The sequence below is a fragment of the Oryctolagus cuniculus genome, chromosome 18 (genome assembly GCF_051225735.1).
Source record: "Oryctolagus cuniculus isolate XC-2025 breed Fujian yellow rabbit chromosome 18, ASM5122573v1, whole genome shotgun sequence".
Classification (NCBI taxonomy): Eukaryota; Metazoa; Chordata; class Mammalia; order Lagomorpha; family Leporidae; genus Oryctolagus; species Oryctolagus cuniculus.
The window spans coordinates 143,240-170,198 of NC_142884.1; the positions used below are offsets into that span (position 1 = coordinate 143,240).

The 26,959-nt window shown below is 56.2% G+C and overlaps 2 protein-coding genes across 19 annotated transcripts; both read right to left on the minus strand.

Annotated features, from left to right (window-relative positions):
* Positions 1-1,920: 1,920 nt before the first annotated feature.
* On the minus strand, positions 1,921-13,697 carry ZNF446 (zinc finger protein 446). Of its 14 annotated transcripts, none has more exons than XM_070063374.2 (7): positions 13,198-13,587; positions 12,182-12,562; positions 11,904-12,105; positions 11,523-11,605; positions 9,098-9,179; positions 8,768-8,894; positions 1,921-3,621 (listed from the first exon to the last, which is right to left on the minus strand). In XM_070063374.2, exons 1-7 carry the CDS (start codon positions 13,501-13,503, stop codon positions 3,315-3,317), a joined length of 1,488 nt encoding a protein of 495 aa, XP_069919475.2. In that variant the 5' UTR covers positions 13,504-13,587; the 3' UTR covers positions 1,921-3,314. The 14 variants fall into 14 exon arrangements, 11 of the variants coding, with proteins under 11 accessions (XP_069919475.2, XP_089175998.1, XP_069919471.2 ...); XM_089319872.1 differs by lacking the exon at positions 1,921-3,621 and adding an exon at positions 4,465-8,703 and having other exon boundaries at positions 8,829-8,894; positions 13,198-13,559; XM_070063370.2 differs by lacking the exon at positions 1,921-3,621 and adding an exon at positions 4,465-8,707 and having other exon boundaries at positions 8,829-8,894; positions 13,198-13,540.
* A 4,517-nt stretch (positions 13,698-18,214) lies between these two features.
* Positions 18,215-26,037, minus strand: LOC100354992 (uncharacterized). 5 transcript variants are annotated; one of them, XR_016225097.1, is made up of 5 exons: positions 25,583-25,977; positions 23,415-23,541; positions 22,922-23,038; positions 19,425-21,180; positions 18,215-19,090 (listed from the first exon to the last, which is right to left on the minus strand). XR_016225097.1 is itself a non-coding variant. In XM_070063353.2 (4 exons), the coding sequence occupies exons 2-4, from the start codon at positions 23,533-23,535 to the stop codon at positions 19,730-19,732; spliced, it is 1,689 nt and encodes a 562-aa protein (XP_069919454.2). In that variant the 5' UTR covers positions 23,536-23,541; positions 25,908-26,037; the 3' UTR covers positions 18,215-19,729. The 5 variants fall into 5 exon arrangements, 4 of the variants coding, with proteins under 4 accessions (XP_069919454.2, XP_089176011.1, XP_008247246.3 ...); XM_070063353.2 differs by having other exon boundaries at positions 18,215-21,180; positions 25,908-26,037; XM_089319885.1 differs by having other exon boundaries at positions 18,215-21,180; positions 25,903-26,031.
* Positions 26,038-26,959: the final 922 nt, after the last annotated feature.

Genomic DNA, 26,959 nt, shown 5'->3' on the forward strand with positions numbered 1-26,959 from the left:
GCGTTTTAAAGTTCGAAAAATTCATTTGAAAGGCAGAGTGACAGAAGGGAAAAGAAAGACCTTCCATCTGCTGGCTCACTCCTCAGATGACTGAAGTGGCTGAAGCTGGGAGCCTGGAACTCCATCCAGGTCTCCCATGTGGCTGCAGGGGCCCAAGCACTTCACTTGGGCCATCCTCCACTGCTGTTCCAGGCGTATTAATAGGGAGCTGGATTTGCACCAGTGCTCTGATAAGGGATGCCAGCATCACAGGCAGCAGTTTAACTCGCTGGTCCACATGCTGGCTCCTCACTTTGTTTCTCTCACTGTTGCTGTGCCTTTCAGATAAAAATACATAAATAAAGGACTTTTAGGGGCTGGTGTTGTGGTATAGTGGGTAAAACCGCTGCCTGTGATGACAGCATCCCTTAGGGCACTGGTTTGCATCCCCACTGCCCCACTTCTTTTTTTAACTTTTATTTAATAAATATAAATTTACCAAGTACAACTTTTGGATTATAGCGGATTTCCCCCTATAACCTCCCTCCCACCCACAACCATCCCATCTCCCACTCCCTCTCCCATCCCATTCTTCATTAAGATTCATTTTCAATTATCTTTATGTACAGATCAATTTAGTATATACTAAGTAAAGATTTCAACAGCTTGTACTCACACAGATACACAAAGTGTAAAGTACTGTTTGAGTACAAGTTATACTGTTAATTCACATAGTACAACACATTAAGGACAGAGATCCTACATGAGGAATAAGGGCACAGTGACGCCTGTTGTTGATTTAACAATTGACACTCTTATTTATGATGTCAGTAGTCGCTCTAGGCTCTTGTCATGAGCTGCCAAGGCTATGGAAGCCTCTCGAGTTCGCCAACTCTGATCTTATTTAGACAAGGCCATCGTCAAAGTGGAATTTCTTCCTCCCTTCAGAGGAAGGTACCTCCTTCTTTGATGGCCCTGTTCTTTCCACTGGAATCTCACTCACAGAGATCATTCACTTAGGGTTTGTGTTTTTTTGTTTGTTTGTTTGGTTGGTGGTTTTTTTTTTTTTTGCCAGAGTGTCTTGGCTTTCCATGCCTGAGAAACTCTCACAGGCTTTTTACCTGGATCCGAATGCCTTAAGGGCTGATTCTGAGGCCAGAGTGCTGTTCAGGGCATTTGCCATTCCATGAGTCTGCTGTGTATCCCGCTTCCCATGTTGGATTGTTCTCTCCTTTTTAATTCTATCAGTTAGTATTAGCAGACACTGGTCTTATTTATGTAATCGTTTTGACACTTAATCCTATAGTTATGATCAATTATAAACTGAAACTGATCACTTTAGTAAGATGGCATTGGCACATGCCAGTTTGATGGGATTGAATTGGAATTCCCTGGCACGTTTCTAACTCTACCGTTTGGGGCAAGTAAGATTGAGCATGTGCCAAACTGTACATCTCCTCCCTCTCTTATTCCCACTCTTATATTTAACAGGGATGACTTTTCAGTTAAATTTAAACACCTAAGAATAATTGTGTGTTAAAGAGTTCAATCAATAGTATTAAGTAGAACAAAAAAAAAAATACTAAAAGGAATAAAGTAGTAAGTGTTCCTCGACAGTCGGCAAAAGGGCTGATCAAGTCACTGTTTCTCATAGTGTCCGTTTCACTTCTACAGGTTTCCTTTTAGGTGCTCAGTTAGTTGTCACCGATCAGGGAGAACTTATGATACTTGTCCCTTTGGGATTGGCTTATTTCATTCAGCATGTTTTCCAGATTCCTCCATTTCATTGCCAATGACTGGATTTCAGTTTTTTTTTTTTTTTTACTGCTATATAGTATTCTATAGAGTACATGTCCCATAATTTCTTTACCCAGTCTACTGTTGATGGGCATTTAGGTTGATTCCATGTCTTAGCTATTGTGAATTGAGCTGCAATAAACATTGAGGTGCAGACAGCTCTTTTATTTGCCAATTTAATTTCCTTTGGGCAAATTCCAAGGAGTGGGATGGCTGCCTCACTTCTGATCCAGCTCCCTGCTAGTGGCCCAAGTGTTTGGGTCCCTGCCACCACATGAAGATCTGGATGAAGCTCCTGGCTCCTGCCTACTCCAGCCCTCGCTGTTGCAGCTACCTGGGGAACGGACCAGCAGATAGAAGATCTTTCTCTGTCTCTCCCTCTCTCTGTAATTTTCTTTTAAAAATTTATTTATTTATTTGAAGGTCATAGTTACACAGAGAGAAAAGGAGAGGCAGAGAGAGAGAGAGAAAGAGGTGTCCCCCATCTGCTGGTTCACTCCCCAACTGGCCACACTGGCCGGAGCTGCACCGATCCGGAGCCAAGAGCTAGGAGTCTCCTCCAGGTCTCCCACGCGGGTGCAGAGTCCCAAGCACTTGGGCCATCTTCTACTGCTTTCCCAGGCCATAGCAGAGAGCTGGATCTGAAGTGGAGCAGCCAGGACTCGAACTGGCGCCCATATGGGATGCCAGCACTGCAGGTGCTGGCCCCTCTCTGTAATTATTTCAAATAAATATATCAATCTTTTATTAAAAAGTACCTTGGGCCAGCATTGTGGCGCATCAGGTTGAGCCACAACCTGCAACACCCAGCAACCCATGAGTGTCGGTTTGAGTCCAAGCTGCTCCACTTCCAATCCAGCTCCCTGAAATGCACCCGGGAAAGCAGTGGAGAATGGCCTAAGTGCTTGAGCCTCCCTCACCTGTGTGAGACCTGACTGGAGTTCTGGTTGCTGGCTTTGGTCTGGCCCAGCCCTGCCAGTTTCTGCTGGGAAGTGAACCAGCAGAAGGAAGGTATCTCTGTCTTTCACTCACTCTGTGACTCTGCCTTTCAAATAACATAAATGTTTATATTAAAAAAAAAGTATCCTGCCGGCGCCGTGGCTCACTATGCTAATCCTCTGCTTGCACTGCCGGCACCCCGAGGTTTTAGTCCCAGTCGGGGCACTGGATTCTGTCCTGGTTGCTCCTCTTCCAGTCCAGCTCTCTGCTGTGGCCCGGGAAGGCAGTGGAGAATGCCCCAAGTGCTTGGGCCCTACACCTGGCTCCTGGCTTCAGATCGGTGCAGCGCCGGCTGTAGCAGCCATTTGGGGGGTGAACCAATGGAAAAAGGAAGACCTTTCTGTCTCTCACTGTCCAATTCTGCCTGTCAAAATAAAAATAAATACAGATAAAAAAAGTATCCTGATTTTCTGGAGATTAGGGGAAAGTGGGAATTCAAACCTGGGTCTTTGGGTCCCAGAATTTGCAACAGAGAGGTAGCCATTTTTTTTAAGATTTATTTTATTTAAAAGGCAGTTAGAGGCCGGCGCCGTGGCTCACTAGGCTAATCCTCCGCCTAGCGGCGCCGGCACACCGGGTTCTAGTCCCGGTCGGGGCGCCGGATTCTGTCCCGGTTGCCCCTCTTCCAGGCCAGCTCTCTGCTGTGGCCAGGGAGTGCAGTGGAGGATGGCCCAAGTGCTTGGGCCCTGCACCCGCATGGGAGACCAGGAGAGGCACCTGGCTCCTGCCATCGGATCAGCGCAGTTCACTGGCCGCAGCGCGCCGGCCGCGGCGGCCATTGGAGGGTGAACCAACGGCAAAAGGAAGACCTTTCTCTCTGTCTCTCTCTCACACTGTCCACTCTGCCTGTCAAAAAAAAAAAAAAAAAAAAAGGCAGTTAGAGAACTCTTCCAGTGCTTCTCCAGGCACATTAGCAAGGAGCTGGATCAGAAGTGGGGCACCTCGGACTGAAACTGACTGCCATATTGGATGTTGCTATGCAGGCAGTGGCTTAACCCACCATGCCACATTGCCAGCCCAAGAGGTAGCCACTTACAGTGTGACTAAGGCAAGTCCCTAGAATCACCTACCTCTCAAGCCACAGTGCGGGTCCACCCTATTCTTTAATAAATCTGGAATGTATTTTTGAGCATGTGTGAGGTGAGAATCGATTCTACTCTGTGGGAAGCCAAGTGTTCTAATCTTTTATGAAAGTCCACCTTGCCTTTACTGACTGAGTCATTTTCACAGACCAAAAGATCTGTTCTTGTATAGATCTACTTGTTCACTCATGCACCATACTGTCTTCTCTTAGCAATTCTTTAGATTTTAGAATCATTTACTGGATTACATACATGAAAAAAATTATGATTTGATCTGTAAGTTAGCCTTGGGGGAACTGGGGTAAGACAGACTCCTTATACTGCATTATGACCCATGAGCACTGGCCACAGCTCGTAAGTGCCGGGTTTGGTGTGTTCCGTGCTGTGATACATGCAGACTGTCACTAAAGGTTACTAATTATTTGAAAGGAACAGAGACAGAGATTGCTCATCCACTGATCACTCCTCAAATACCTGCAACAGTGAGAGCTGCTTTTTTTTTTTTTATAGTACGTTAAGTTGGGCTTTTATTTGGAAAGTTGAATTTCATGTATAATGAAAATATTTTTGGACTGTACATGTTCATAAACACAATACAAACACCAGCTACAACACAAACACACTTTAATAAAACTTCTACTTCAAATATTGATCTAAGCCAAAAAAACAGGCAGTCAGGTGACCCTGTGCTACATGCCTTCACTCTCTCTTTATAATGCACTAAGCAGTCAGCCAGGGCTCACCCCTGTGCATTTCACCAAGAACACAGGAACACCAGGACGTGCACTACACAGACTGCAAACCCAGCCCACTTAGAACTGATCTGAGATCGTTACAACAATCCTGCCTTAACAGTATGTAAACATACTTAGGATTTTGTTTGGCAATTCTGTTTTAAATGCTTAGAAAAGCACACCAACATTTCTCACTATTGTCCTCTCTTTAGTTTCTCTCTTCCATGAGTATAAAATAGGAAAAAATATTATTTGAGACTTCCAGCATAATTGTGCTCTACATTTTTATAAACACGGGTACATCTAAAATATCAGATGCCTTTATACCAATAGAATAAATCCACCAAATTCACATTTCCTTATAAATACGTATGCATGTAAAATTAGTGGAAAACACTTTAGTATAGCAAAGACCCTGCTGGAACCAGGGTCCGGGAACGCACGGATGGCAGAGACCCCCTCACTTGAGCCATCACCTATTGCTTCCCAGGATGTCTACTGGGAAGACTGAATTGAAAGCAGACCCAGGCCTTGAACCAGGCACTCTGGTACATAAGCACGTGTCTTGTCCTAAATGCTGTACCAAATGCCTGTCCCTGCCTATCACTTCTTTCCATAGGAAGTACTGTAGTCATTCTTTTGAAAATACATTCTCAGGGGCGGCGCTCTGGCATAGCGGGTTAAAGTCCTGGTCTGCAGCGCTGCAGGCTCCTGGCTTCAGATCAGCGCAGCTCTGGCTGTTGCAATCATTTGGGGAGTGAGCCAGCAGATGGAAGACCTATTTGTCTCTCAAATAAGTAAATGAATCAGAAAGAAAGACAGAAAAAAAGAAAGACAGAAAAAAAGAAAGACAGAAAGAGAAAAAAAGAAAGACAGAAAAAAAGAAAGACAGACAGACAGACAGACAGGGAGGGAGGGAGGGAGGGAGGGAGGGAAGGAAGGAAGGAAGGAAGGAAGGAAGGAAGGAAGGAAGGAAGGAAGGAAGGAAGGAAGGAAGGAAGGAAGGAAGGAAGGAAACCTTCTGGTTGGAGGTGGGGGCTGTGGCTCAGTGGATTACGTCTCTGCTGGGAAGACTACACTCCCTGTCAGAGTGCTGGCCTGTGTCCCAGCTGCTCTGCTGCTGATCCAGCTTCCTGCTGATACATCCTGAGAGGCAGCAGGTGATGGCTGCAGTGCTTGGGCCACCCCCACCCACATGGGAGACCTGGTTGGAGTCCCTGGTTCCTAGCTTCAGCCAGGCTTAGCCCTGGCTACTGCAGGCATTTGGGGAGTGAATCAGCAGATCGAAACTCTTTCAAGCAGTTAGTAACAACATTTTAAAAATAAAGGAGCTGTTAGGGTTTCCTTTCTTACTTAAACTCTAGGAGACAGGCTGGCATGGTACAACAGTTTTAAGCTGTTGCTTGTGACACTGGCATCCCAGGAGTGCTGGTCTGAGTCAATGCCCTAGGCAGGCAGATGATGGCTCAGGTACTTGGGTCCTCGCATCGACATGGGAGACCCAGAGGAAGCTCCAGGCTCCTGGCTTTAGTCTGGCCCAGCCCCGGCTGTTGCAGTCACTTGGGGAGTGAACCAGTGTATGGAAGCTTGCTCTGTCTCTCCCTTTCTTTATAACTGTCAGATAAGTCAACAAACAAACAAACAAAAACTCACAATAACATAACAAAAGATGCCTGTGTCCTGCATTGGAGTGTGTAGTGTCCATGCCCAGCTCTGGCTCCTAAACTGAGCTATTTATCACAACACTGACACACCACAGGGGCTTGGAAGAAAACGGTGCAGGGCCGCTGCTGTGGAGCAGGTTAAGCCTCCACCTGTGGTGCCAGCATCCCATAAGGGCACCAGTTCCAGTCCTAGCTGCTGCTCTTCCGATCCAGCTCTCTGCTGATGACCTAGGAAAGCAACAGAAGATGGCCCAAGTGCTTGGACCATGTGGGAGACCTGGAAGAAGCTCCTGGCTCTGGGCTTCGGATCAGATAACTCTGGCTTTTGCGGCTATTTGGAGAGTGAACCAGCAGTGGAAGACCTTTCTGTCTCTTCCCCTCCCTTTTTTCCTTTTTTTTTTTTTTTTTAATAAATGACAGTCTCATACAGAAAATGGAATTCATCTAAGCACTTAAAAACATGCTAAAATTTTAATAGCATTGGAGAATGAGGGAGTGAAAAGAGCATGACTTGGAAGAACACAGCCTCCTAAGAAACGTTATACTCAGATATCTGTAAACGTGAAACCTGGAACGAGCACTGCTAGACACACTAGCATTACGGTCCTCTTCATCTTTCTTCTCTTATATATTCCAAGTTGTTCTAAGCTAACAAACTACACTCAAATATGAAAAACCTCATTTAAAAGCTGTCCACTCCCTCAGCCCAGCGCTCCCTGTCTCTAGCCTTCCACGTGGTCTAGCATATGGTGCCTTTCACACCTCAGCTCTCGCTGCTGGGGTGAGGGCCTGGACTTGAGCCTGTGGGTACTGCTCTGCCATCCCCAGTACCTGCTAGCATGCCCTCTTGGCAACCCTGGAGCGCACCCCAAGCCCTGTGGGCTAAACAGAGTTAAGATAACCTGCCTGTTATCTGATGCAATGCCTCTTACAATGTCAATATTTATTGGAAAAGTCCGGTGCATTCCAGTTAACCACAGCCTACCCACCTATGAAGCCATTTTCTGCTGAGTGGAGAGTCGTGTTTTCTGGCTGCCTGCCAGCCACGGTCATCCCAGGCCCTGTGGCCTAAAAAGTAAAGATAACCTATCTGTTTTCTAACGGATCATCTCTTACAACATCAGCATTTCTTGGAAAAGTGCAGGTGCATGCCATAGACACAGGCTACGTTGTCGATGAAGATTTTTCTGCTGTGTGGAAATTAATGTTTTCTGGCTGCCTGCTGCCCAAGAACATGCTTTTGTCCCTAAGTCCCCCATATAAACTGCACTTGGTATGATCCTGGATTTACCGCGTGTCTTCAGTCTCTGCCAGTTCTCATCCATGGAGCTTTCCTGAAACAGCCCCTGAAGATCCCCACCCAGTCCTCTGACAAGTGTTTCACACTGCCAAAGAGACTCTGCAGGTACGGTTCAGCTTAAGAGTCTTGAGATGGGGGATCACTATGAGATGCCAGGTAGGGCCTCAATGTAACTACCAATGTCCTAAGAGGAGGAGGCAGGATCAGAGCCAGAGAGAAGCCCAACAAAGCCCTGACCACACAGTGCTGGCTTTGGGTATGGGCACCCTCCGGGAGCTGGACAGGCAACAAGACGGGGTCTAACAGGAAAGTCATACTGTGCACTGCCGGGCCCAGGCCACCACACAGGTGGGGAGCCTGCACTAACTACATGGTCACTGGCAGCCACTGAGTCCAACCCAGGCCTCACCCCGGAAGGCAGGGAGCAGGTTTTTCCCTCACACCCAGACGGCCTTTCAGGAAAGGCTGATCGTGGGGGAGGGAACCCTTTTGGGACCCTGGGTTCCTCTGGTGGCCCTGCTGATTCCAGAGTCTCCCACGCTGAGGCAGACAGGATGGGCAGCTGGTGCTGGGAGCTGCAGCTAGGCCCAGTGGACTCTGAGGCCCCCAAGGCAGGGCCAACCTTTTGCATGGCTCAGGGGACCTCCTGCCGGTGGCTCTTCCTGTGCATGACCAGCTGTGACTTCCAGTCAAAGCCACGGCCACAGTCACCACAGACATGGCGCCGCTGGCCAGCATGGTTCTTGCGATGGATGACCAGCTGCGACTTCCAGCTGAAGCTGCGTCCACACTCCTCACACGCGTAGCTCCGGGGACCGGTGAGAGTGCGCCGCAGGAGGCGTGGGGCAGTGGGCTCCCGGGGCACCTGAGGCAGCTTCTCTGTGCTCTGCTCGCTGGCGTGTGACCGGTGGTGGATGACAAACACCGACTTCCAGTCGAAGCTGCGGCCACACTGCTCGCACGTGTAGGGCTTCCTCTGAGGAGCACCTGGCTCTACGCTGGCTCCTGGGGCTGTGGGTGGGGGGCATGCGGGGGGTGTCCCTGGGCTGGGCCCAGAGAACTGGGTAGATGTGGTGGCCCCGGACGGGCCCTGGGGCAGCTGGGCCTCTGGGCAGCCAGGCGGATCCTCACGGAGGCTCTGACTCTCACTGGCTAAGGGAAGGAGAAACGGGCAGAGCCGGGTGAGCCCTGGCACCTGTGATGTGGGCTTACCTCTCCTCCAGACCTGTGGAGTGGCACAAGCTCCTCCCCTCCTGCAGGCAGGACTGCTCACCTGGGCGGTGGCTTCCACGGACCTCTGACTCCAGGTGCTGCGGCCCAGGCTGGGGAGGCGGTAATCCTGCCGGTGCAGGGTAGGGGCTGGTCAGGCACTGGGCGATGGGCTGGCCCGAGGGAGGGTTGGGAGGGGAGGGGGCTCTGGTGACGTGGGTGCCCCTTTGGAAGGAGGGAGGACACAACAGGGCACAGCAAATGGCTGCACTGCGGATGCACCGCCAGGCGGGGGGGGGAGGCGGGGGTGGGGAGGGCAGGGGCGTTCCTCACCCAGCGAGACCACAGTGCCGTACTTCTCCAGCATCACATCCCAGTACAGCTCCTTCTGCAGAGGGTCCAGCAGCCCCCACTCCTGCAGGGACGCTGCCCGTCACCACGGGCACGTCCTGCCCACCTACCCCCACGTCCTCACTCGTTACCAGGCAAGCAGAAGGAGAAGTCGGATGGGTACTTCTGGGCGCTGGCGACATGCTTATCACCCAGCAGCCCCCACTCCTGCAGGGACGCTGCCCGTCACCACGTCCTCACTCGTTACCAGGCAAGCAAAAGGAGAAGTCGGATGGGTACTTGTGGGTGCCGGCGACATGCTTATCGCCCAGCAGCCCCCGCCCCCTCCGCTGCTCCACCCCACATTCTGGCTCAACACACTGAAACTGCGGGTGGGCCCTGGGGAGGCCTGGCAGGGAACGTGGCCATTGTGCCCTGGACAGTGGGTGCTGAGGGAGAGCAAAAGGCCAGGGGACGGCCACAGATCCAGTCACAGCTCTGGCTACAGGAACGTCCTTCCTGGAGGCCCAGATTAGGAGGCGCAACAAGGCACCCTGGGCCTCACGGGAGAGGAGTGACAGTGGGGGCAGAGGCGGCGCAGGGGTCAGTGCTGCCGGCTCCTGTGCGCGGCTTCGGCCAGGGCCTGGACCGAGTGAGCTTGGGGGCACCTGCACTGCCTTCACCGAGTAGTGGGACTTCCTCCCCAGGAGGTCCGCTTTTCTGCAGGTCCCAACTCCTATCACCCTGGGACCTGCTGGGTTGACAAAAATAATTCTGGAGAAACTGGAGAAGGCTCAGAGGCAGCAGCCTCTGCTCACCCCCGGCGGGGAGGGTGCTGTCCAGACGCACAGATGCTGTGCAGGGGCCGCCTGCTCAGCCCACTTCACACTGCTGACTGCCAGCAGGCCACGGGGAGGCCCTTCACAGCCTCCAAGTCAGCAGCAACCCTGCTGGGGACGCCTAGGTGCAACAGCTCAGAGCAGAGGAGCTGGGGGAGGACAAGGCCCCACGACCATCTCCAGAATCCAAGAGCTTGAGGTTGCACAGGCCTAGAGCTGAGCTCACAGGCCAGCCCCTGGAGAGAGAGGACTCAGGTCTCCCAAGTCGTATGTCTCCACTGTGATCTCAGGTGTGTGGGAGTCAGGTTGCAGCTGGTTGCCACGTCCCCTGCCCCCTGTACATGCACATTCAAATCCCCGGGTGCCAGCCCTGAGCCGCAGACCTCCTGACTGGCTTCTCCAGAGCTGAGGAAGCCACGCCTACCAGTCCCAGCCACTCAACTGGGCTTCCCTGGGCTGAGGCCTGAACCCTCCACAGTGCTCGCCTCTTTACTTCTAGGACTGGGGTGGGGGGGAGTGGGGGTTCTGCTGCTCCTGACTTCTGGGCAGCAAACAGCACAAGAGCCACTGGCTGAGAACCTGGGAGAGCAGAGGGCAGGAGCAGGCCACGCCCGCCTGCACCTGGGCCACTGGCTGAGGACCTGGGAGAGCAGAGGGCAGGAGCAGGCCACGCCCACCTGCACCTGGGCCACTGGCTGAGAACCTGGGAGAGCAGAGGGCAGGAGCAGGCCACGCCCACCTGCACCTGGACCACTGGCTGAGAACCTGGGAGAGCAGAGGGCAGGAGCAGGCCACGCCCGCCTGCACCTGGGCCACTGGCTGAGGACCTGGGAGAGCAGAGGGCAGGAGCATGCCACGCCCACCTGCACCTGGACCACTGGCTGAGGACCTGGGAGAGCAGAGGGCAGGAGCAGGCCACGCCCGCCTGCACCTGGACCACTGGCTGAGAACCTGGGAGAGCAGAGGGCAGGAGCAGGCCACGCCCACCTGCACCTGGACCACTGGCTGAGAACCTGGGAGAGCAGAAGGCAGGAGCAGGCCACGCCCGCCTGCACCTGGGCCACTGGCTGAGAACCTGGGAGAGCAGAAGGCAGGAGCAGGCCACGCCCGCCTGCACCTGGGCCACTGGCTGAGGACCTGGGAGAGCAGAGGGCAGGAGCAGGCCACACCCACCTGCACCTGGGCCACTGGCTGAGAACCTGGGAGAGCAGAAGGCAGGAGCAGGCCACGCCCACCTGCACCTGGACCACTGGCTGAGAACCTGGGAGAGCAGAGGGCAGGAGCAGGCCACGCCCACCTGCACCTGGGCCACTGGCTGAGAACCTGGGAGAGCAGAGGGCAGGAGCAGGCCACGCCCACCTGCACCTGGGCCACTGGCTGAGAACCTGGGAGAGCAGAGGACAGGAGCAGGCCACGCCCACCTGCACCTGGACCACTGGCTGAGAACCTGGGAGAGCAGTCTGCAGGAGCAGGCCACGCCCGCCTGCACCTGGACCACTGGCTGAGGACCTGGGAGAGCAGAAAGCAGGAGCAGGCCACGCCCGCCTGCACCTGGGCCTGCACTCTCCTTCCGGGGCGGAGCTGCTCACCTGAATCCTGGATGTGGAGGCTTGTTCTCCATGTCCAAGGTGCCCCTTAGGGGACTGGGCTGGAAGCAGGGTGCTGTGGGGTGCTGGGACGTGGGACAGACAGGAAGGGGTGTCAGGGGCCGCCCACGTGAGCCACGACAAGAGGCGCTGTGTCACGGCTGTGACCTGGCCCTCTTCCACTGTGGGACACAGGGGCAGTCAGCCCCTGACGCTCGCCTCCTAGAGATCCTGCAGTCCCTCTAGGGTCCTCACCCAGCTGGGGAACCTACACTCCTTCCAGGGGTCCCAGCCTTGGCGCAACCACTCCTGAGACCCCTGCCCTGGCCAGGGAAGTGCACGCTCCCTCAAGGAGGCCCCTGGCCCTGGGTGGCCCCCCCTCACCCAGCTCCTGCCCATCGGCATCAGGCTCCTCCTTCACACTGTGGCTGAGCTGGGCAGACCTCTGCATCCTGGCGTCCTGCGGACCCTCCCCAAGGGCCGCCCCAGGGGGCTCCACTGTCCCTGAGGGGCGGGGGCTCCCCGAGGACTCCTCTGTCTTCTGGGCTGCAGGGAGCAGCTCCTGCTTCAGGACGTGGGCTGTGATCTGAGGAGAAGAGGCAAGTCACAGGGGCTCCAGCCTCGATCTGCTGCTCCGAGGGGCGGCTGCCAGCCACACTCACCCAGCCCAGCAGCTGCCCAGGGTCACGCTGCAGCCCCTCAACCAGGGCCACAGCCTCCTCGGGGCTGCCTGGTCGCTGAGCCTGCACCCAGGCCTGGATCTCGGGGGGCAGCGCGCCCAGGAGCTGCTCCAGCACCAGCAGCTCCAGCATCTGCTCCTTGGAGTGCACATCCGGCTGCAGCCACTGGCGACACAGCTCTCGGAGCCGGGCCAGGGCCTCTCGGGGACCCGCCACCTCCCGGTAGCAGAAGCCCCGGAAGCGCAGGCGTGCGGCCTCAGGCTCCTCACGCGCGGTGTCAGGGTTCGCGAGGGACAGGGGCGGGGCACCCAGTGGGGATGGCATCTTGTCGCAGGGTGTCTTCTTGGAGCCGCCGAGAGGGACCTACAGAAAAGGGAGAGATCAGGGTAGCAGCTCCTGGGCCCAGCCTCGGGGCAGAGGCCAGGGGCAGGTGAGGTACAGGGTCATGGGAGCTGACGGCTGACGCGAACCGAGAGCAGAATCTAGGGACAAATGCTGGGAGGCAAGGTGTCCACAGGGCAACCGAGACTGCCGGGAGATGATGGCTAGGAGGGGAGCGAGGACGCAGCAGAGGCTTCCGGGGTCACCCTGCGAAGCCGCGGGAGCGAGGGGCGTGCGCAGTCCCGCAGCTGGGGCCCTGACCCAGTAAGCAGCAGGCAGAGGCGAGCCAGGGAGGGCTGTGCCGGGGCACACCTGCACCCAGTCTGCGACATCTGACGGAGCGGGAACACCCGGAGGGGCTGGAGGCCTGGGTGCGCTCTCCGGACGGGCGCTCCTCCTACCGCCTGGGCCCGTGGACCTAACAACCACAGGCTGCGTGGAGTCGTGGGCTGGGGAAGGGGGTCCGCTGTGAGACGTCCTCACGGGACCTGTCAGACCCGACGGAGCAGGCCTGACGCCGGCCTGTCCAGAGGCCTCGGACCTCCGCGTCTGTCCCCCAAACAACGAAGGGACAGGGCAGGTGTGGCAGGGCCTGGGCACCGGGAGGGAGCAGAGACCTGTGCAGACCCGGCGGTTGGGGGACCAGAGCTCCTGAGAAGGACGACAGGACGGGCCGGGTTCCGGAAGGCGACTCCACGCCCCAAGGGGCGGAAAAGGCCTCGCCGCGGCCCGCCCCGCCAGGCTCGCGCTCTACGCCGTCGCCCGGCGCCGCGAGGCCACTTCCGGAAGTGACGCGCCGCCGCCCCGCCAGCCTCCGCGGGATGCGCCAGCCCCCCACCGCGCGTTGCCCTGACGACACCGCCCAGGCCCGCCCCGCGCCTGCGCCGAGCGTATCGCCACGCCCTTCGGACTACGTTTCCCATGAGCCCCAAGGAGCAAGGGCAGGCACGACCCCGGCTTCTCACGACGGAGGGGCGCTCCTTTGCTCTTAGAGGAATCCGCCGTGGCGTGGATTTGACGGCCCCCTCCCCTCCGGCCACAGGACTCACCCACTACCTGGGCGGACAGCGCGCTAGGAGCCTGCGCATGTGCACAGCGGGTCTAGTTCCTATTGGGCAGAGGGGAGGGGCGGGGCGTAAGATCTTTCGGCCAATCTGAGGCGGAGCTCCGCCGAGGACCGCCCCGGCGGCCAACCGTCCCCTAGGCAACAGCTGGAGCACATCCGCCGGCCTCCAGCTGTTTCCACGGCAACAGAAGGCGTGGACCGGGCCTTGTGCAGAGGCCGGAAGTAGCGGCTCCGTGGTGCAGTTGGAGCGATATTAACCGCCAGTGATCCTGGGAGGTGCAGGGAAGACTGGCCTGACCCGTGGGCTTTCTTGGCCACCCCGGGGTACTAATCCCGCGAGGAAGGCTCTGGGGCCCTCGGTTAAGCCCCCTGCGGAAATACAGGGCACTCGGGTGGGCACCCATCTATTGAAAAGGTAATTCTCATGACTACCCTCTTACATGCCTTTAGACATCAGCACCGAAAAGCAAGATGGAGGTGTTCGACGTCTTACCACACAGGGTGACCTGTGTTTAATTTCTCCCAATGGGCAGTGTTACTGTTCCGTAGATCTGTGGGAGCTCAAATGGGCTCCCACACACCTTATTCAATCCTAAATTGTTGGCCGGCGCCGCGGCTCACTAGGCTAATCCTCCGCCTAGCGGCGCCGGCACACCGGGTTCTAGTCCCGGTCAGGGCTCCGGATTCTGTCCCGGTTGCCCCCCTTCCAAGCCAGCTCTCTGCTATGGCCCAGAAGTGCAGAGGAGGATGGCCCAAGTGCTTGGGCCCTGCACCCCACCGGAGACCAGGATAAGTACCTGGCTCCTGGCTTCGGATCAGCGCGGTGCGCCGGCCGCGGTGGCCATTGGAGGGTGAACCAACGGCAAAAGGAAGACCTTTCTCTCTCTCTCTCTGTCCACTCTGCCTGTCAAAAAAAAAAAAAAAAAAAAAAAAACTAGGCCATTGGTGGCGAGTTGGATTGGAAGTGGAGCAGCCGAGGCACAACCCAGCACCCGTATGGGAAGCCAGCCCCTGTTTTAAGATTTATTTATTAGAAAGCCAGAACTAGAGAGTGATCTTCCATCTACTCGCTCATTCCCCAAATGGGCACAAGGGCCAGGCCAAAGCCAGGAGTCAGGAGCTTCATCCGGGTCTCCCATGTGGGTGGCCCAAACAGTTGGGCCATCTTCTGCTGCTTTCCGAGGCGCGTTAGCAGGGAGCTGGGTCGAAAGTGGAGCAGTTGGCACCCATATGGGATGCGAGCACTGCAGGCCTGGTGGCTTAACCAGCTGCACCACAGCGCCAGCCCCCTGGTTTCTTCTGATGCTTGGGAATTCCTTCGAGCCTGCCTGCCCTGGATGAAGAGCAGTGGTAGCTCTGAACATGTGGGCGTGTAAACTCTGAGCTACACAATGGCTTCCTCAGGTTGTGCTGCTAGGTCTTCTCCTTTAAGACAGTGTAGATTACCTAGAAATGATTCACCATCTACCAGGGTGGGAAAGTGCTGGGGCTTTTAAAAACATTATTTTTTTAAAAAAAGATTTTTATTTATTTGACAGAGTTAGAGAAAGGTCTTCCTTCCATTGGTTCACTCCCCAAATGGCTGCCATGGCCGGAGCTGCAGTGATCCGAAGCGAGGAGCCAGGAGCTTCTTCCTGGTCTCCCATGTGGGTACAGAGGCCCAAGGACTTGGGGCATCTTCTACTGCTTTCCCAGGCCACAGCAGAGAGCTGGACTGGAAGAGGAGCAGCAGGGACTAGAACTGGCGCCCATATAGGATGCCGGTGCCGCAGGCAGATTAACCTAGTGTGCCATAGCACCGGCCCCACATAATTTATTTCAAAGGCAGTTAGGGTGTTGTGTAGTAGTGAGTAAAGCTGCCTCCTGCAGTGCCAGTATCCTACATGGATGCTGGTTCGAGTCCCAACTGCTCCATTTGGAGCCAGCTCTCTGCTGTGGCCTGGAAAAGCAGTAGAAAATGGCCCAAGTCCTTGGGCCCCTGCGCCTGCATGGGAGACCCAGAAACTCCTGGCTTCGGATTGGCTCAGCTCCGGCCATTGCGGCCATCTAAAGAATGAACCAGCAGATGTAAGACCTTTCTCTCTCTCTGCCGCTCAAATAAAAAAAAATTTTTTTTAAAAGTGAAAGGTAGAATTAGAGAGAGGAAGATACATATAGAGACCGCTTCCATCCACTGATTCACCCCTTCAAATGCCTGCGAAGATCAGGCCAAAGCCAGGAGTGTGGAACTCCATCCAGGTCTCCACGTAGGTAGCAGGGGCCAAGTAATCCGTCTGTCTTCCAGATGCATTAGCAGGGAGCTGCATTGGAGTGGAACTCATATGGGATGTCAGCATCACAGGCGGCAGCTTAACCAGCTGTGCCACAATGCGGACCCCCAGTGCTAGGGCTTTAATGGTTTCTCCAAAAATCGTCTTCCCCAGGCAACTTTGTTATAGGTCTCTCCCTGGGCTGTTAGTTCTCATGCCCTCTGATGTTCTGCAGGCTTAGCCTGGTGGACCTCTCATTACCTCCAGTACTAACTCAGTTCCCCCGAAGTGTTATTACCATTAACTCCTCTTTTCCCACTTTTTTAATTTTTTTTTTTTGACAGGCAGAGTGGACAGTGAGAGAGAGAGACAGAGAGAAAGGTCTTCCTTTGCCATTGGTTCACCCTCCAATGGCCACCGCGGCCGGCCCACCGCACTGATCCGATGGCAGGAGCCAGGTGCTTTTCCTGGTCTCCCATGGGGTGCAGGGCCCAAGCACCTGGGCCATCCTCCACTGCACTCCCTGGCCACAGCAGAGAGCTGGCCTGGAAGAGGGGCAACCGGGACAGAATCCGGCGCCCCGACCGGGACTAGAACCTGGTGTGCCGGCGCCGCAAGGCAGAGGATTAGCCTAGTGAGCCACGGCGCCGGCCTTTTCCCACTTTTTTAAAGATTCTCTTTTTATTTATTATTTGATAGCCAGAGAGAAAGGAGGAGACAGAGATCTTCCATCTGCTGGTTCACTCCCCAAGTGGCTGCAACAGCCAGGGCCGGGCCAGGATGAAGCTAGGAGCCAGGAGCTGCTTCTGGGCCTACCACCTGGGTCTTGGGGCCCAAGTACTAGAGCCATCTTGCACTTCCCACTGCTTTCCCAGGCATGTTAGCAGGTGGATCAGAAGCAGAGTAGTCATTCTCGAACCAGCACCCATATGGGATGCCTGCGTCACAGACAGAGGTTTAACCTGCTGCACCACAACACTGGTCCCTCACCACCTTCTTACTAACACATCTCTGTGGTTTCAGAGGATTTCCAAGCCAAGGGAGATGCATGTCTCTGGTCCAACACTTTTTAAAATTAATTTATTTGAGAGATAGAGAAGAGGAGAGACAGGGAAGGAGGGAGGCAGAGAGAGAGAGAGAGAGACCCCATCTGCTGGCTCGCTCCCGAAATGCCTATTATAGTCATGGCTTGAGATGAAGCTGGGAGCTGGGAACGCAGTCCAGGTCTCTCCCCTGGATCGCAGTACCTCAACTGTTGGAGCCATCACTGCCACCTCTCAGGATATCAGCAGGAAGCTGGAATCAGGAATTGAACCCAGGTACTCTAATTTAAGGGCATCTATGTGTCTTTACTGCTAAGCCAAACACCCACCCTTTGTTCAACATTTTGGCGCAGAAAACTTAGGAACACTTTTACCATCAGGGCTACTTCAGGATTAAGAGCAGAGCAGCTAGCCCAACCTGACTAGAGAGGTTGGGATAGGGAAAGGAGAGGACAAGCCACAGGAGGATGGAGCCCAGGTTGGGGCCTGGGCAGATCTGGACAGTGGAGGAGCCCAGCTGCCATCAGTGGCAAAAGCACAGGTGGGAAGTAGCTCGATGGAGGCAGGCTGGTGGGGAAGGCGTACACGGCATCGCGCTCAGCCTGAGGGCTCAGAAACGGCTCTGGAGCTTCTGGTCAAGGCCTGCGTGAGAGTCCCATGTGACTCCGGGTCCACCCTTGTTCTCCTGACTCCCAGACTCCCCAGAAGAGTCCTCTGTCGGGCAGGACAGGGAATCTGTCTGCATTTCACAACTCTGCAGACTGAATGTGCAAGAAAGGTGGACCGTGGCTCAGGGCCTGCAGGCTATTAGGAGGCCTGGCTTGGAGGACCTGCCTTTGCAGAGTCGTGAGAAGCCTACCTTGCATGAACTTCTGTGGCGCAAGGGGCAGATGATTAATTTGGTCCCAGCGGACCAAATACATATCTGCGCTGTATTTCCCTATGGGAAATGGCTGCAAAGTCTTGGAGGTGACGGCAGTGAAGCCCCCGCTGGGCTGGCCTCAGCTTTGGCAGGTCACTGCATGTGGTCATGCCCACTCCACCCCAGCAGCAGGTGGTACACAGCCTTGTTTTGGCTTCCCCACCTACCACTCCCCCGTGGCTTAGATCCACAAAGGCTCATCTCCTAGCAGAGCTGCTGCCTGGGGGGAGCCCCAGTCTGCATGCTCCACCCAGGTCTCCTGGTAGCACCACATGTTGGCCATCAGATGCAGGTGCCCCAGTCCCTCAACAGGCCTCTTGAAGGGACCCAAATGTCTGTAACAACACCCGGATGGCATATCTGCATACATTCATTTAATATTATCTGCATTGTATTAGAGTGTAACGGGCTACAGACTATTACTGTTCACAGAAATCTTTAACAACAGATATTTATCAGAGAGCCTCTTTGAATTCTTGTGAGAATCTGGACCAAACCCTGGAGTTCAGACAGGAAGCTACAGATTTCCATGCTGCTGCAAGAAATTACAACTTACCTCCATTCCACGTTGTAAATGCTAGATTTTTGTCCAGTAAAACCATTACCTTCCCTGGAGGTGAGGCCCCAGGTTGGGATGGGGCTTGGTGAGCTAAAGGCCACAGGAAGCAACCTGGACCCTACTCCATTCTTCTGTTCCCTAATCTGGAAGCCTTACACGGGGGCATCCCAGAGGGGTATTGCACAGGGTCTTAGGTAACGGCAAGCCCTCCTTGTGCAGCTCCATCCATCTTCCAGTTCAGCTGGGAGCACAGATGGGCACGTGGCCACCAAACCCAGCAGTGATGAGCAGCTTTACCTTGTCTCCTCCGAGGCTGCAATCAACACCTTGGATGTCAAGGTTCCTCGTAACACTGACTTTGGCAACAAGAGGTAGGATAAGGGCTTGTCCATCACAGACGCACGCATGAAAATGTGCATCAGCGCTACTGAAGCCGTCATTCTGGATTTGCCTTTCCAATGCCGAAGAGTCACATGTCCCCTCGCGGGCCTCCACCTCTGTTGAGTCTGTGGGGAGCCAGGCCAGGGTCTCATACCTGGCAGACTCAAGGAGTGAGGGACGAGGCTTCCAGATGCTGGGCCAGTCCACTTAGGCTCCTCCCCTCCCTTCTCTGTGCCTGTTTCCTCCTCTTGGAATTGGAGATACACAGCCACAGCAGCCACCTCCCAGGGCTGTTAGGAGATGCCCAGAAGTCAACAGGGGCTGCAGCAAACACGTTTGGCCCTTAATAGGAGCCTACCCAGCAGGGTGTCTGCCAATACGCTTGGTGAGCTCACATCTCCTTCTCAGAGGAGGAAGCCAAGGCTCAAAGCCCAGCTCCTTGCGCCAGGCTTGCCCCCGACCTGCATTCCCCTGGGGCCTCCTGTCTCCTGGGCTGGCCCCCAGGGAGCCTTGGATGAACAGAGGCCCGAGAGGAATATCCCCGATTTCCTGCTCAGTGTTTGTGTGGAAGTGTCAGAAATTCCTCTGGGTTGCCCCTTCTCTGTGCTGGCATCCCCTCCTTACCTTAGCATCCAGTCATAATGTCTGCAGCGGCACCATGAAGCAGGGCTCTGACTGCAGTCTCCCCTCCAAAGCCCCAGCGGCCAGGTGCACGGCCTTGAAGTTTCAGCAGAATGACCTCTCTGGAGATGGAAGTGTGACCTGTGGCCAGAATGACAAGTCCTCTCACAGCGTGAAAAAGGATCTACAGCCAGAGTCTCTCTCACCCCAGGCTCATGTGTGCAAGGCTTCTTTCCACGGTGGATTTGCAGAGGACATTTGCCAACTAGGCACGGAAGGGATTCACAGGGCAGACTGGTGCTGCGCCCTCAGGTCTCAGCTGGCTTTGGAGCGGCGGGGGGGCCCGAGGAGGGAGTGGCCTCAGCTTCTTTCCTGGATACACTGTCAGACGACACCCCCGGAGGAGGCCTGGCCTGGGCGCGCAGGCCGCCCCTGGGCCGCCGCGCGGCCTTCTCGCCCGTGTGGATCCTCTGGTGGTGGAAGAGGGCTGGGCGTTCGCGGAAGGCGCGGCCGCACTGCGTACACACAAAGGGCTTCTCCCCGGTGTGGATGCGCCGGTGGCTGAGCAGCACAGCGCCCTTGGCAAAGGCCTTGCCGCAGTCTCCGCAGCGGAAGGGCCGCTCGCCAGTGTGCAGCAGCTGGTGCTGCGTCAGGTTGGAGCTGTGGCTGAAGGCCCGGCCGCACTGGCCGCAGGAGAAGGGCTTCTCGCCGGTGTGCACACGCTGATGCTTGAAGAGTGAGGAGCCCTGGCTGAAGGCAGCGCCGCACAGTGCGCACGCGTAGGGCTTCTCGCCCGTGTGTGTGCGCTCGTGCTGGATCAGGTGCGAGTTGCGGCAGAAGCGGCGGCCACACTGCGCGCAGGCATAGGGCCGTCCGCCTGCGTGGATCTTGCGGTGTTGGCTGAGGTTGGAGCCGTGGCTGAAGGCCTTGCCGCACTCGCTGCAGCGGAAGGACTTCTCGGCCGTGTGGATGCGCTGGTGCCGCACCAGGGAGGAGCTGTGCCGGAAGGCCTTGCCGCACGCTGGGCACGCGTAGGGCGTCTCACCACTGTGGATGCGCTGATGCTGTGTCAGGTGGGACGTCTGGCTGAAGGCCTTGCCGCACTGGGCACACTCGTAGGGCCGCTCCCCGGTGTGTGTACGCAGGTGCTTGAGAAGGTCTGAACTCTTCACGAACACTTTGCTGCACGCACGGCACTCGAAAGGCTTGTCTCCAGGGAGGGCACCGGAGCCGGTGTGGAGGGCCTCGCCCAGCTCATTCCAGGCTGGGGGGTCCTGGCCACTCGGGAGCCTCTGAAGCTCTTGCCAAGCTGCACCCACCACCCTGCGTTCCCCTCTAGCACGCACAGCATCGAGGTCTGGGACACCTGCGAAGGTTCTCCCGGAGCCTTCCCGCGTGCATGCCTTCTGCCGTTCGGAGGCCCTCAGCGGCTTCGCTGGTGTGGCGCTGGCCGTGAGGGCCTTCGCCGTGGACGGGCTGCCTTCAGGGGCCCTCAGGGCTGAAGTCAGTCGCAGGCTGACACTCCCCTCGCCACTGCCGGAGCCTAGCAGAAGCCTCTCCCAGTAGATCACCGACACGCCCGTGGGTTTCCTCTCCTGAGACAGGGGAGCAGCTCGTCGTCCCTCCAGGTGTTCGGCAGCGTGGCAGGCAGCAGCAGTAGGGAGGACACTAGCAGAGTTCCCAGAGGAGCTGTCCAGGAAGGCTGCTGGCGACGCTGCTTTTCCAGAAACATCTCTGCTCTCCGCCAGGCGCCGGGAACCTGAAGGCAGACAAAAGGTGGTTGTCTGAGTGGGCAGACGAGGAGGGGGCGGGAAGCTCCCAGAGACTGGGTATAGAAGGGGAGGGAGGAAAGCAGAGCTCTAGGTTGGTCCTGCTGGAGTGGGAAGCATCTGTCTTAACAAGTGTGGACGGGCCGGCGCGGTGGCACAGTAGGTTAATCCTCCACCTGCCGCGCCAGCATCCCATATGGGCGTTGATTCTAGTCCCGGCTGCTCCTTTTCCAATCCAGCTCTCTGCTGTGGCCTGGGAAAGCAGTAGAAGATGGCCCAAGTGCTTAGGCCCTGCACCTGCATGGGAGACCTGGAAGAAGCTCCTGGATCCTGGCTTCGGATTTTCTCAGCTTCAGCTGTTGCAGCTATTTGGGGAGTGAACCAACAGAAGGAAGACCTTTCTGTCTCTCCCTCTCACTGTCTGTAACTCTATCTCTCAAATAAATGAATGAAATCTATATAAAAAAAAAAAAAAAAAAACCAAGTATGGCATTTACAGCATCAGGGACCCCCTGGTCAAGACACCAGCTCCGGGACACCTAGAATGTGATGGTGAGGGACGCTGTGTCAGTCTCCCACACACACCCTGCCAACCACACTCCCAGGCCTGCTTTTGCTTCTTGCACCGATTTCCATGTTTTACTCACGAATCCTGTTCACAAGATGCTCTGTCCCCAGCATCAGCCCCACAAAGGACCTAGAGCACTCTGGTCAAGGCTATGGTTGTGTGGGTGTGGCCATGGTGAGTGCTCAGGAACACTGGAGTACATGAATGAAGGGGAGGGGGAATGACCCAACAAATGTGACAGCCAGACAGGCAGAGTCTGAGCTGAGGGCAGGACTCGGAGCGGGTCCTACACAGCCTGGGAGTGCCCTGTGTCAACCCAGCTCCTGTCCCCTTGAGGCTCTCCTTTAAAAAAAAAATTATTTGAAAGTCAGAACTACAGAAAGAGAGAGACCTTCCATCTGCTGGTTCATTCCCCTGATGGCCTCAATAACAAGGGCTGGGCCAGGCCCAAGCCAGGAGCCAGGAGTTCCATCCTAGTCTCTCATGTGGGTAGCAGGGGCCCAAGTTACTCAGGCTATCTTTTTTTTTTTTTTTTTTTTTTTTTTGACAGGCAGAGTGGACAGTGAGAGAGAGAGAGACAGAGAGAAAGGTCTTCCTTTGCCGTTGGATCACCCTCCAATGGCCGCCGCTGCAGCCGGCGCACCGCGCTGATCCGATGGCAGGAGCCAGGATCCAGGTGCTTTTCCTGGTCTCCCATGGGGTGCAGGGCCCAAGCACCTGGGCCATCCTCCACTGCACTCCCTGGCCATAGCAGAGAGCTGGCCTGGAAGAGGGGCAACCGGGACAGAATCCGGCGCCCCAACCGGGACTAGAACCCGGTGTGCCGGCGCCGCAAGGTGGAGGATTAGCCTATTGAGCCACGGCGCCGGCTTACTCAGGCTATCTTCTGCTGCTTTTCCCTGGCCATTAGCAGGGAGCTGGATCAGAAATGGAGTAGCAGGGACACGAACTGGCACCGATAAGATGCCAACACCGCAGGCAACGACCTAACTCGCTATGCCACAATGCTGGCCCCAGGAGTTCTCCTTTTAAGGGCAACCAAGTCTACCACCTCCAGAAGCTCAGAATGGGAGGCAGGAAAGAAGGCTATGTCTGGGTAGCCTGAACGGGGAAACACGCTTACCACCAGTCCCAAGTTCACCCCACCCTGAGCCCCAACTCACTGAGGCTGGGTCTTCTGTGTCCGTTCCTGGCTGAGGTCATGTCCAGCCCACTGGGAACCCAGGGCTCCTCACCACGCTGAAGCTGGATGACCACATGAGGTGGGGAAGCAGACAGCCCTGTGTGAGAAGGGAAGCAAAGGAGCCGTTTACCTCCCCACAGACAGCTGGGGTCAGGGCTTCCTGACAAGATGATGCCGTCTCCGCGTCAGGAAAACCCGAAGGTCCGATCACAGGGGCTCACAGGACCAGTCCACACTCCCCAGGAGCAGCTGTGGCCGCAGTGGGAAAAGGAGTGCACTGAGCCCAGGCACGGAGACCACAGCCAGCCACCAGAGCTAATGGGGAGGGGTGAGCCAATCAGATCGCAGACTTCCTGGCCCCAAGCCCTACCTCAGAGGCCCCTGGCAGGTGAGTCTGCTCCTGGGCCCCTAGGGAGGTGAGAAGGCAGGCCTGCGGGCCCAACCTGGCACCAGCTATGCTTCCATGGCCTTACCCAGTGAGGCTACAAGTGCGAAATTCTCCAGCATCACATGACGATACAGGGCCCTCTGGACTGCGTCCAGGAGCCCCCACTCCTCCTGGGAGAAGTACACGGCCACGTCCTCGAATGCCATCAGGCCCTGCAACAGTGGGTAGGAGGAGACAGTCTGAGGTAAGGCTCTGTGACCCAGCACCCAACTTTCCATCCCAACAGCCACCTCCTCTGATGGTCTCAGACACGTCCCCTCCTTCCTCAAGTTCTGCCCCAGGCCTGTCTTTACCTGACATGTCCCTCCCCTCCCCCATCCCTGTGCAGGCCACGGGTGCCTCCTCAGCCTCTGCAGTGGTCACTTTACCAAGCAAGCTAAGCCCCAGGACCATCCAAGGGCAGCCCCAGCACAAGCAGGCACTCCACCCGTCCCAGATGCCCCTCCTGGGCTTGCGCCTGTGCCGTTCCCAGCTGCAGAACCCCGCGGACATGCCCATCGCTGGGACCCTCCCCCTGGGCTCGCCACACATTTCAAGGCTGACCCTCCAGCCTGAGGATCTGGAAGATGCCCCGGGTGCCCCCGTGGAATGACCCCAAGGACCTGGTGGACACTCAGGAAGTTAATCCCCTCCTCTCCTCACAGTGGTGCCGACTGCTTCCTTTCCTTGGCCTCCCCCGGCCTCCCCTCCCTCTGCCCCTGCCAGTCTCTTCCCTGCGCAGCGCCAGGTCCCCGCAAGCCAGAACTGCCCAAACCTGGCAGAGTCCTCCCCCACCCAACTCCCAGGTCCTGCTTTGGCCAAGGACAGCAGGACCCTGTCCATTAGACATCTACACCTTGCGGTCCTTGACTGCAACACTGCAGAATCCTGCTATTTCCCTGAAGGAACCTGTTTTCCCTTCCAAATCTTGGTTGTCTACAGCAGCTCCATTCTACAGGTCGTTTCTCCAAACACAACACTAGCTCACACCCCATTCCTGATACATCAGATCTACCCGGAATTAAGTCACCTTTCCCGTTACTACTGCCCCCATCTCGGCGCCACCACAGCTCAGCTGGACTGCGGCAGTAGCTCCTTCCTTCAGACCGACTCCCCCCTGCATGTCTGTACCCAGCCACCAGTTGGATGTTTTTAAAATCCCGAGTGTCACTGTGGCTGGCGTAGAGGGTTAAGCCTCCTCATGCAGTGCTGACATCCCATATGGGCGCTGGTTCTAGTCCCGGCTGCTCCACTTCTGACCCAGCTCCCTGCTATGGCCCGGGACAGCAGTAGATGGCCGAAGTACTTGGGCCTCTGCAGCCACATGGGAGACCGGGAAAAAGCTCCTGGCTTCTGCCTGGCCCAGCTCTGGCCACTGTGGCCATTTGGGGAGTGTTATATCTTAATGTTAGCCGTTGCAAAGCACACCAGACACCGGAGTAAGGGAAAGGGTTTATTGAGGGACATCCTGCAGACCGGAGTGAAGGGGCGGCGAAGGAAAAAAGGGAGGGAGACTGTAAGAGAGAGAGAGAGAGAAGAGCTAGCAAGGAGAGAAGATAAAGCAGAGAAGAGGAGAGAGGAGAGCAGAGCCAAGAGACCAGAGGAGGAGGCTGGAGAGAGGAACCGGAGAGAGCGAGCAGGAGAGAAGGGGCAAGAGAGCACGTGTTCAGGAACAGGCCCTTTTAAAACTTTGCCTGAGGGCGGGCAGGGAAGCAGGAGCAGCCAATCCCATTAGGATGGGGGTGGAGCCTGGCTCAGGCAGCTGGGCCATGCGGCCAACTGCGCCAGTTTCCTAACAGGGAGTGAACCAGTGGATGGAAGACCCCTCTCTCTGCCTCTCCCTCTCTCTTTCACGCTGCCCTTTCAAATAAATAAATAAATAAATCTTTAAAAAAAATCCCGAGCGCCCAATTTCTATCCGAAGCCTTCTTTCCACGGTTCCGATGCCCTCAGGATCAAGTTCCAACTCCCCGGACACTTACCAGATCCACAAATCTCCACTCCCTGCGCTCCACCTCAGGAATGCTCATCCCTCCCCCACTCCTGCACGTGCCGGACCTTCCCCCGGCGTCAGCAGGGAGGGCCCCACGTGCGCACGAGGCTGGACACCGGAGTTCGGAATGCCCAGGACAGAGGAAGAGGAAGGGCAAGCCGCTGGGCCATGTCCTTCTCCCAGGAAGGGCTCGTTTCCATGGAAGGAGTCCTCCTACTCACCGGTAGCAGGTCGCTTAGCGCCGCCGCCGCCATCGGAACCTGCAGCCGGGGTGTGGCAGAGAAGCGGACGGCCCGGGGACGCCGGTCCCAGCCTCTCGCTGCTCAGCTCCCCAGTCAGTCGAGTACTCAGGGAGCTGACTGCGGGCTGCAGCAGGGGCTAGAGAGCAAGGGGCGCGGGGCGCGGCCCACCGCCCCACACGGTCACCCGTGCAACACGGAGGCCGAGGCTGGGGGGCAGGGGGAGGCATCAGCCCGTGGTCCCTACGCGTGAACAGGCGCGGGCACAAAGAAGGCCCTCCGCCCACGCCTTCCTCACCCACCTCACCTCGGGTCTCCAGAACCTCCTGGAAATAAGAACCCGGAGCCACGCGACCCGCTCCCAAACGCCCGTGCGGCTCGACGCCGGGCAGCAAAGTGACAGTCTCGGGCGCCGGAAGTCGAGTCTCCCCAACTCCCATTGGCCCAATGCACGCTGCGGACGTACGCGCAGAGCCTTCTGGGTGATGTAGTTCCCTCCTGACTTCCCGAGCAGTAGGCGGCCCTCTTCCAATCTCCATGGCAACGACCGTCTTGCCGCACGGAGCTCTGGGAAATGTAGTCTCGCTGCTGTCCCCCAGGTGCGACTAAGGGTCCTGGAGTCCACACCAGGCCTGAGGCTAGACGGAAGTTCCTGGAAGCCACCCTAGCCGCAAACACAATAGAGAATACTTAATGGGAATGGCAGGAAATGAGGCAAAGGAGCTTTAGCTCAGAGCCCGATGCTCAAATCCTAGCTATGCGGCTTGGGGCGAGGGGTTTTTTGTTTTAAAGATTTTATTTATTTATGTATTTATTTGAGAGGTAGCGTTAGACAGAGAGAGGCAGAGACAGAAAGGTCTTCCATCCGCTAGTCCACTCCCCAGATGGCCGCAGTGACAGTAGCTGAGCTGAACCGAAGCCTGGAGCCAGGAGCTTCTTCCTGGTCTCCCACGTGGGTGCAGGGGCCTAAGGACTTGGGCTATCTTCTACTGCTTTCCCAGGCCATAGCAGAGAGCTGGATCAGAAGTGGAGCAGCCCGGACTCAAACCAGTGCCCACTTGGGATGCTGGCTCTGCAGGCGGCGGCCTCATCTGCTAAGCCACAGCGCGGCCCCTAGCAGCAAGATTTAAGGGGGCAGTGCGTCCGCAGAAAGCTGGGCATCCTTCCGGACCGATCTGAGAAGTGCACAGTCTACATTCAGAGCAGGGTTTGCAACGGTGTAGGATCCACTTCTTCCCCCTCCCACCCTGTAATCCTGGACAAAGCTTTGCTGGGTATCAAATGGGTGAAATTCCTCCCAACAGAGAGGATTCTCCTGGGGTGCTTTCCTTGGTGAGAAGGCCGGGTACAGGCAGGACT

What these genes read in the sequence shown, in the direction of transcription:
- ZNF446 (XM_089319866.1), bottom strand. Translation starts at nt 13,503, where the DNA reads ATGGGAAACGTAGTCCGAAGGGCGTGGCGATACGCTCGGCGCAGGCGC. An exon ending in CAACCGCCGGGTCTGCACAG is followed by an intron (nt 12,563 to 13,197) that starts GTCTCTGCTCCC and finishes CCTTTTCTGTAG; the next exon opens with GTCCCTCTCGGCGGCTCCAA. An exon ending in GTCCTCAGCCAGTGGTCCAG is followed by an intron (nt 11,299 to 11,422) that starts GTGCAGGCGGGC and finishes CCAGTGGCCCAG; the next exon opens with GTGCAGGTGGGCGTGGCCTG.
- LOC100354992 (XM_008249024.5), bottom strand. Translation starts at nt 25,615, where the DNA reads ATGGCGGCGGCGGCGCTAAGCGACCTGCTACCG. An exon ending in CGCACTTGTAGCCTCACTGG is followed by an intron (nt 23,039 to 23,414) that starts GTAAGGCCATGG and finishes CTTCTCACACAG; the next exon opens with GGCTGTCTGCTTCCCCACCT. An exon ending in ACACAGAAGACCCAGCCTCA is followed by an intron (nt 21,181 to 22,921) that starts GTGAGTTGGGGC and finishes GTCTGCCTTCAG; the next exon opens with GTTCCCGGCGCCTGGCGGAG.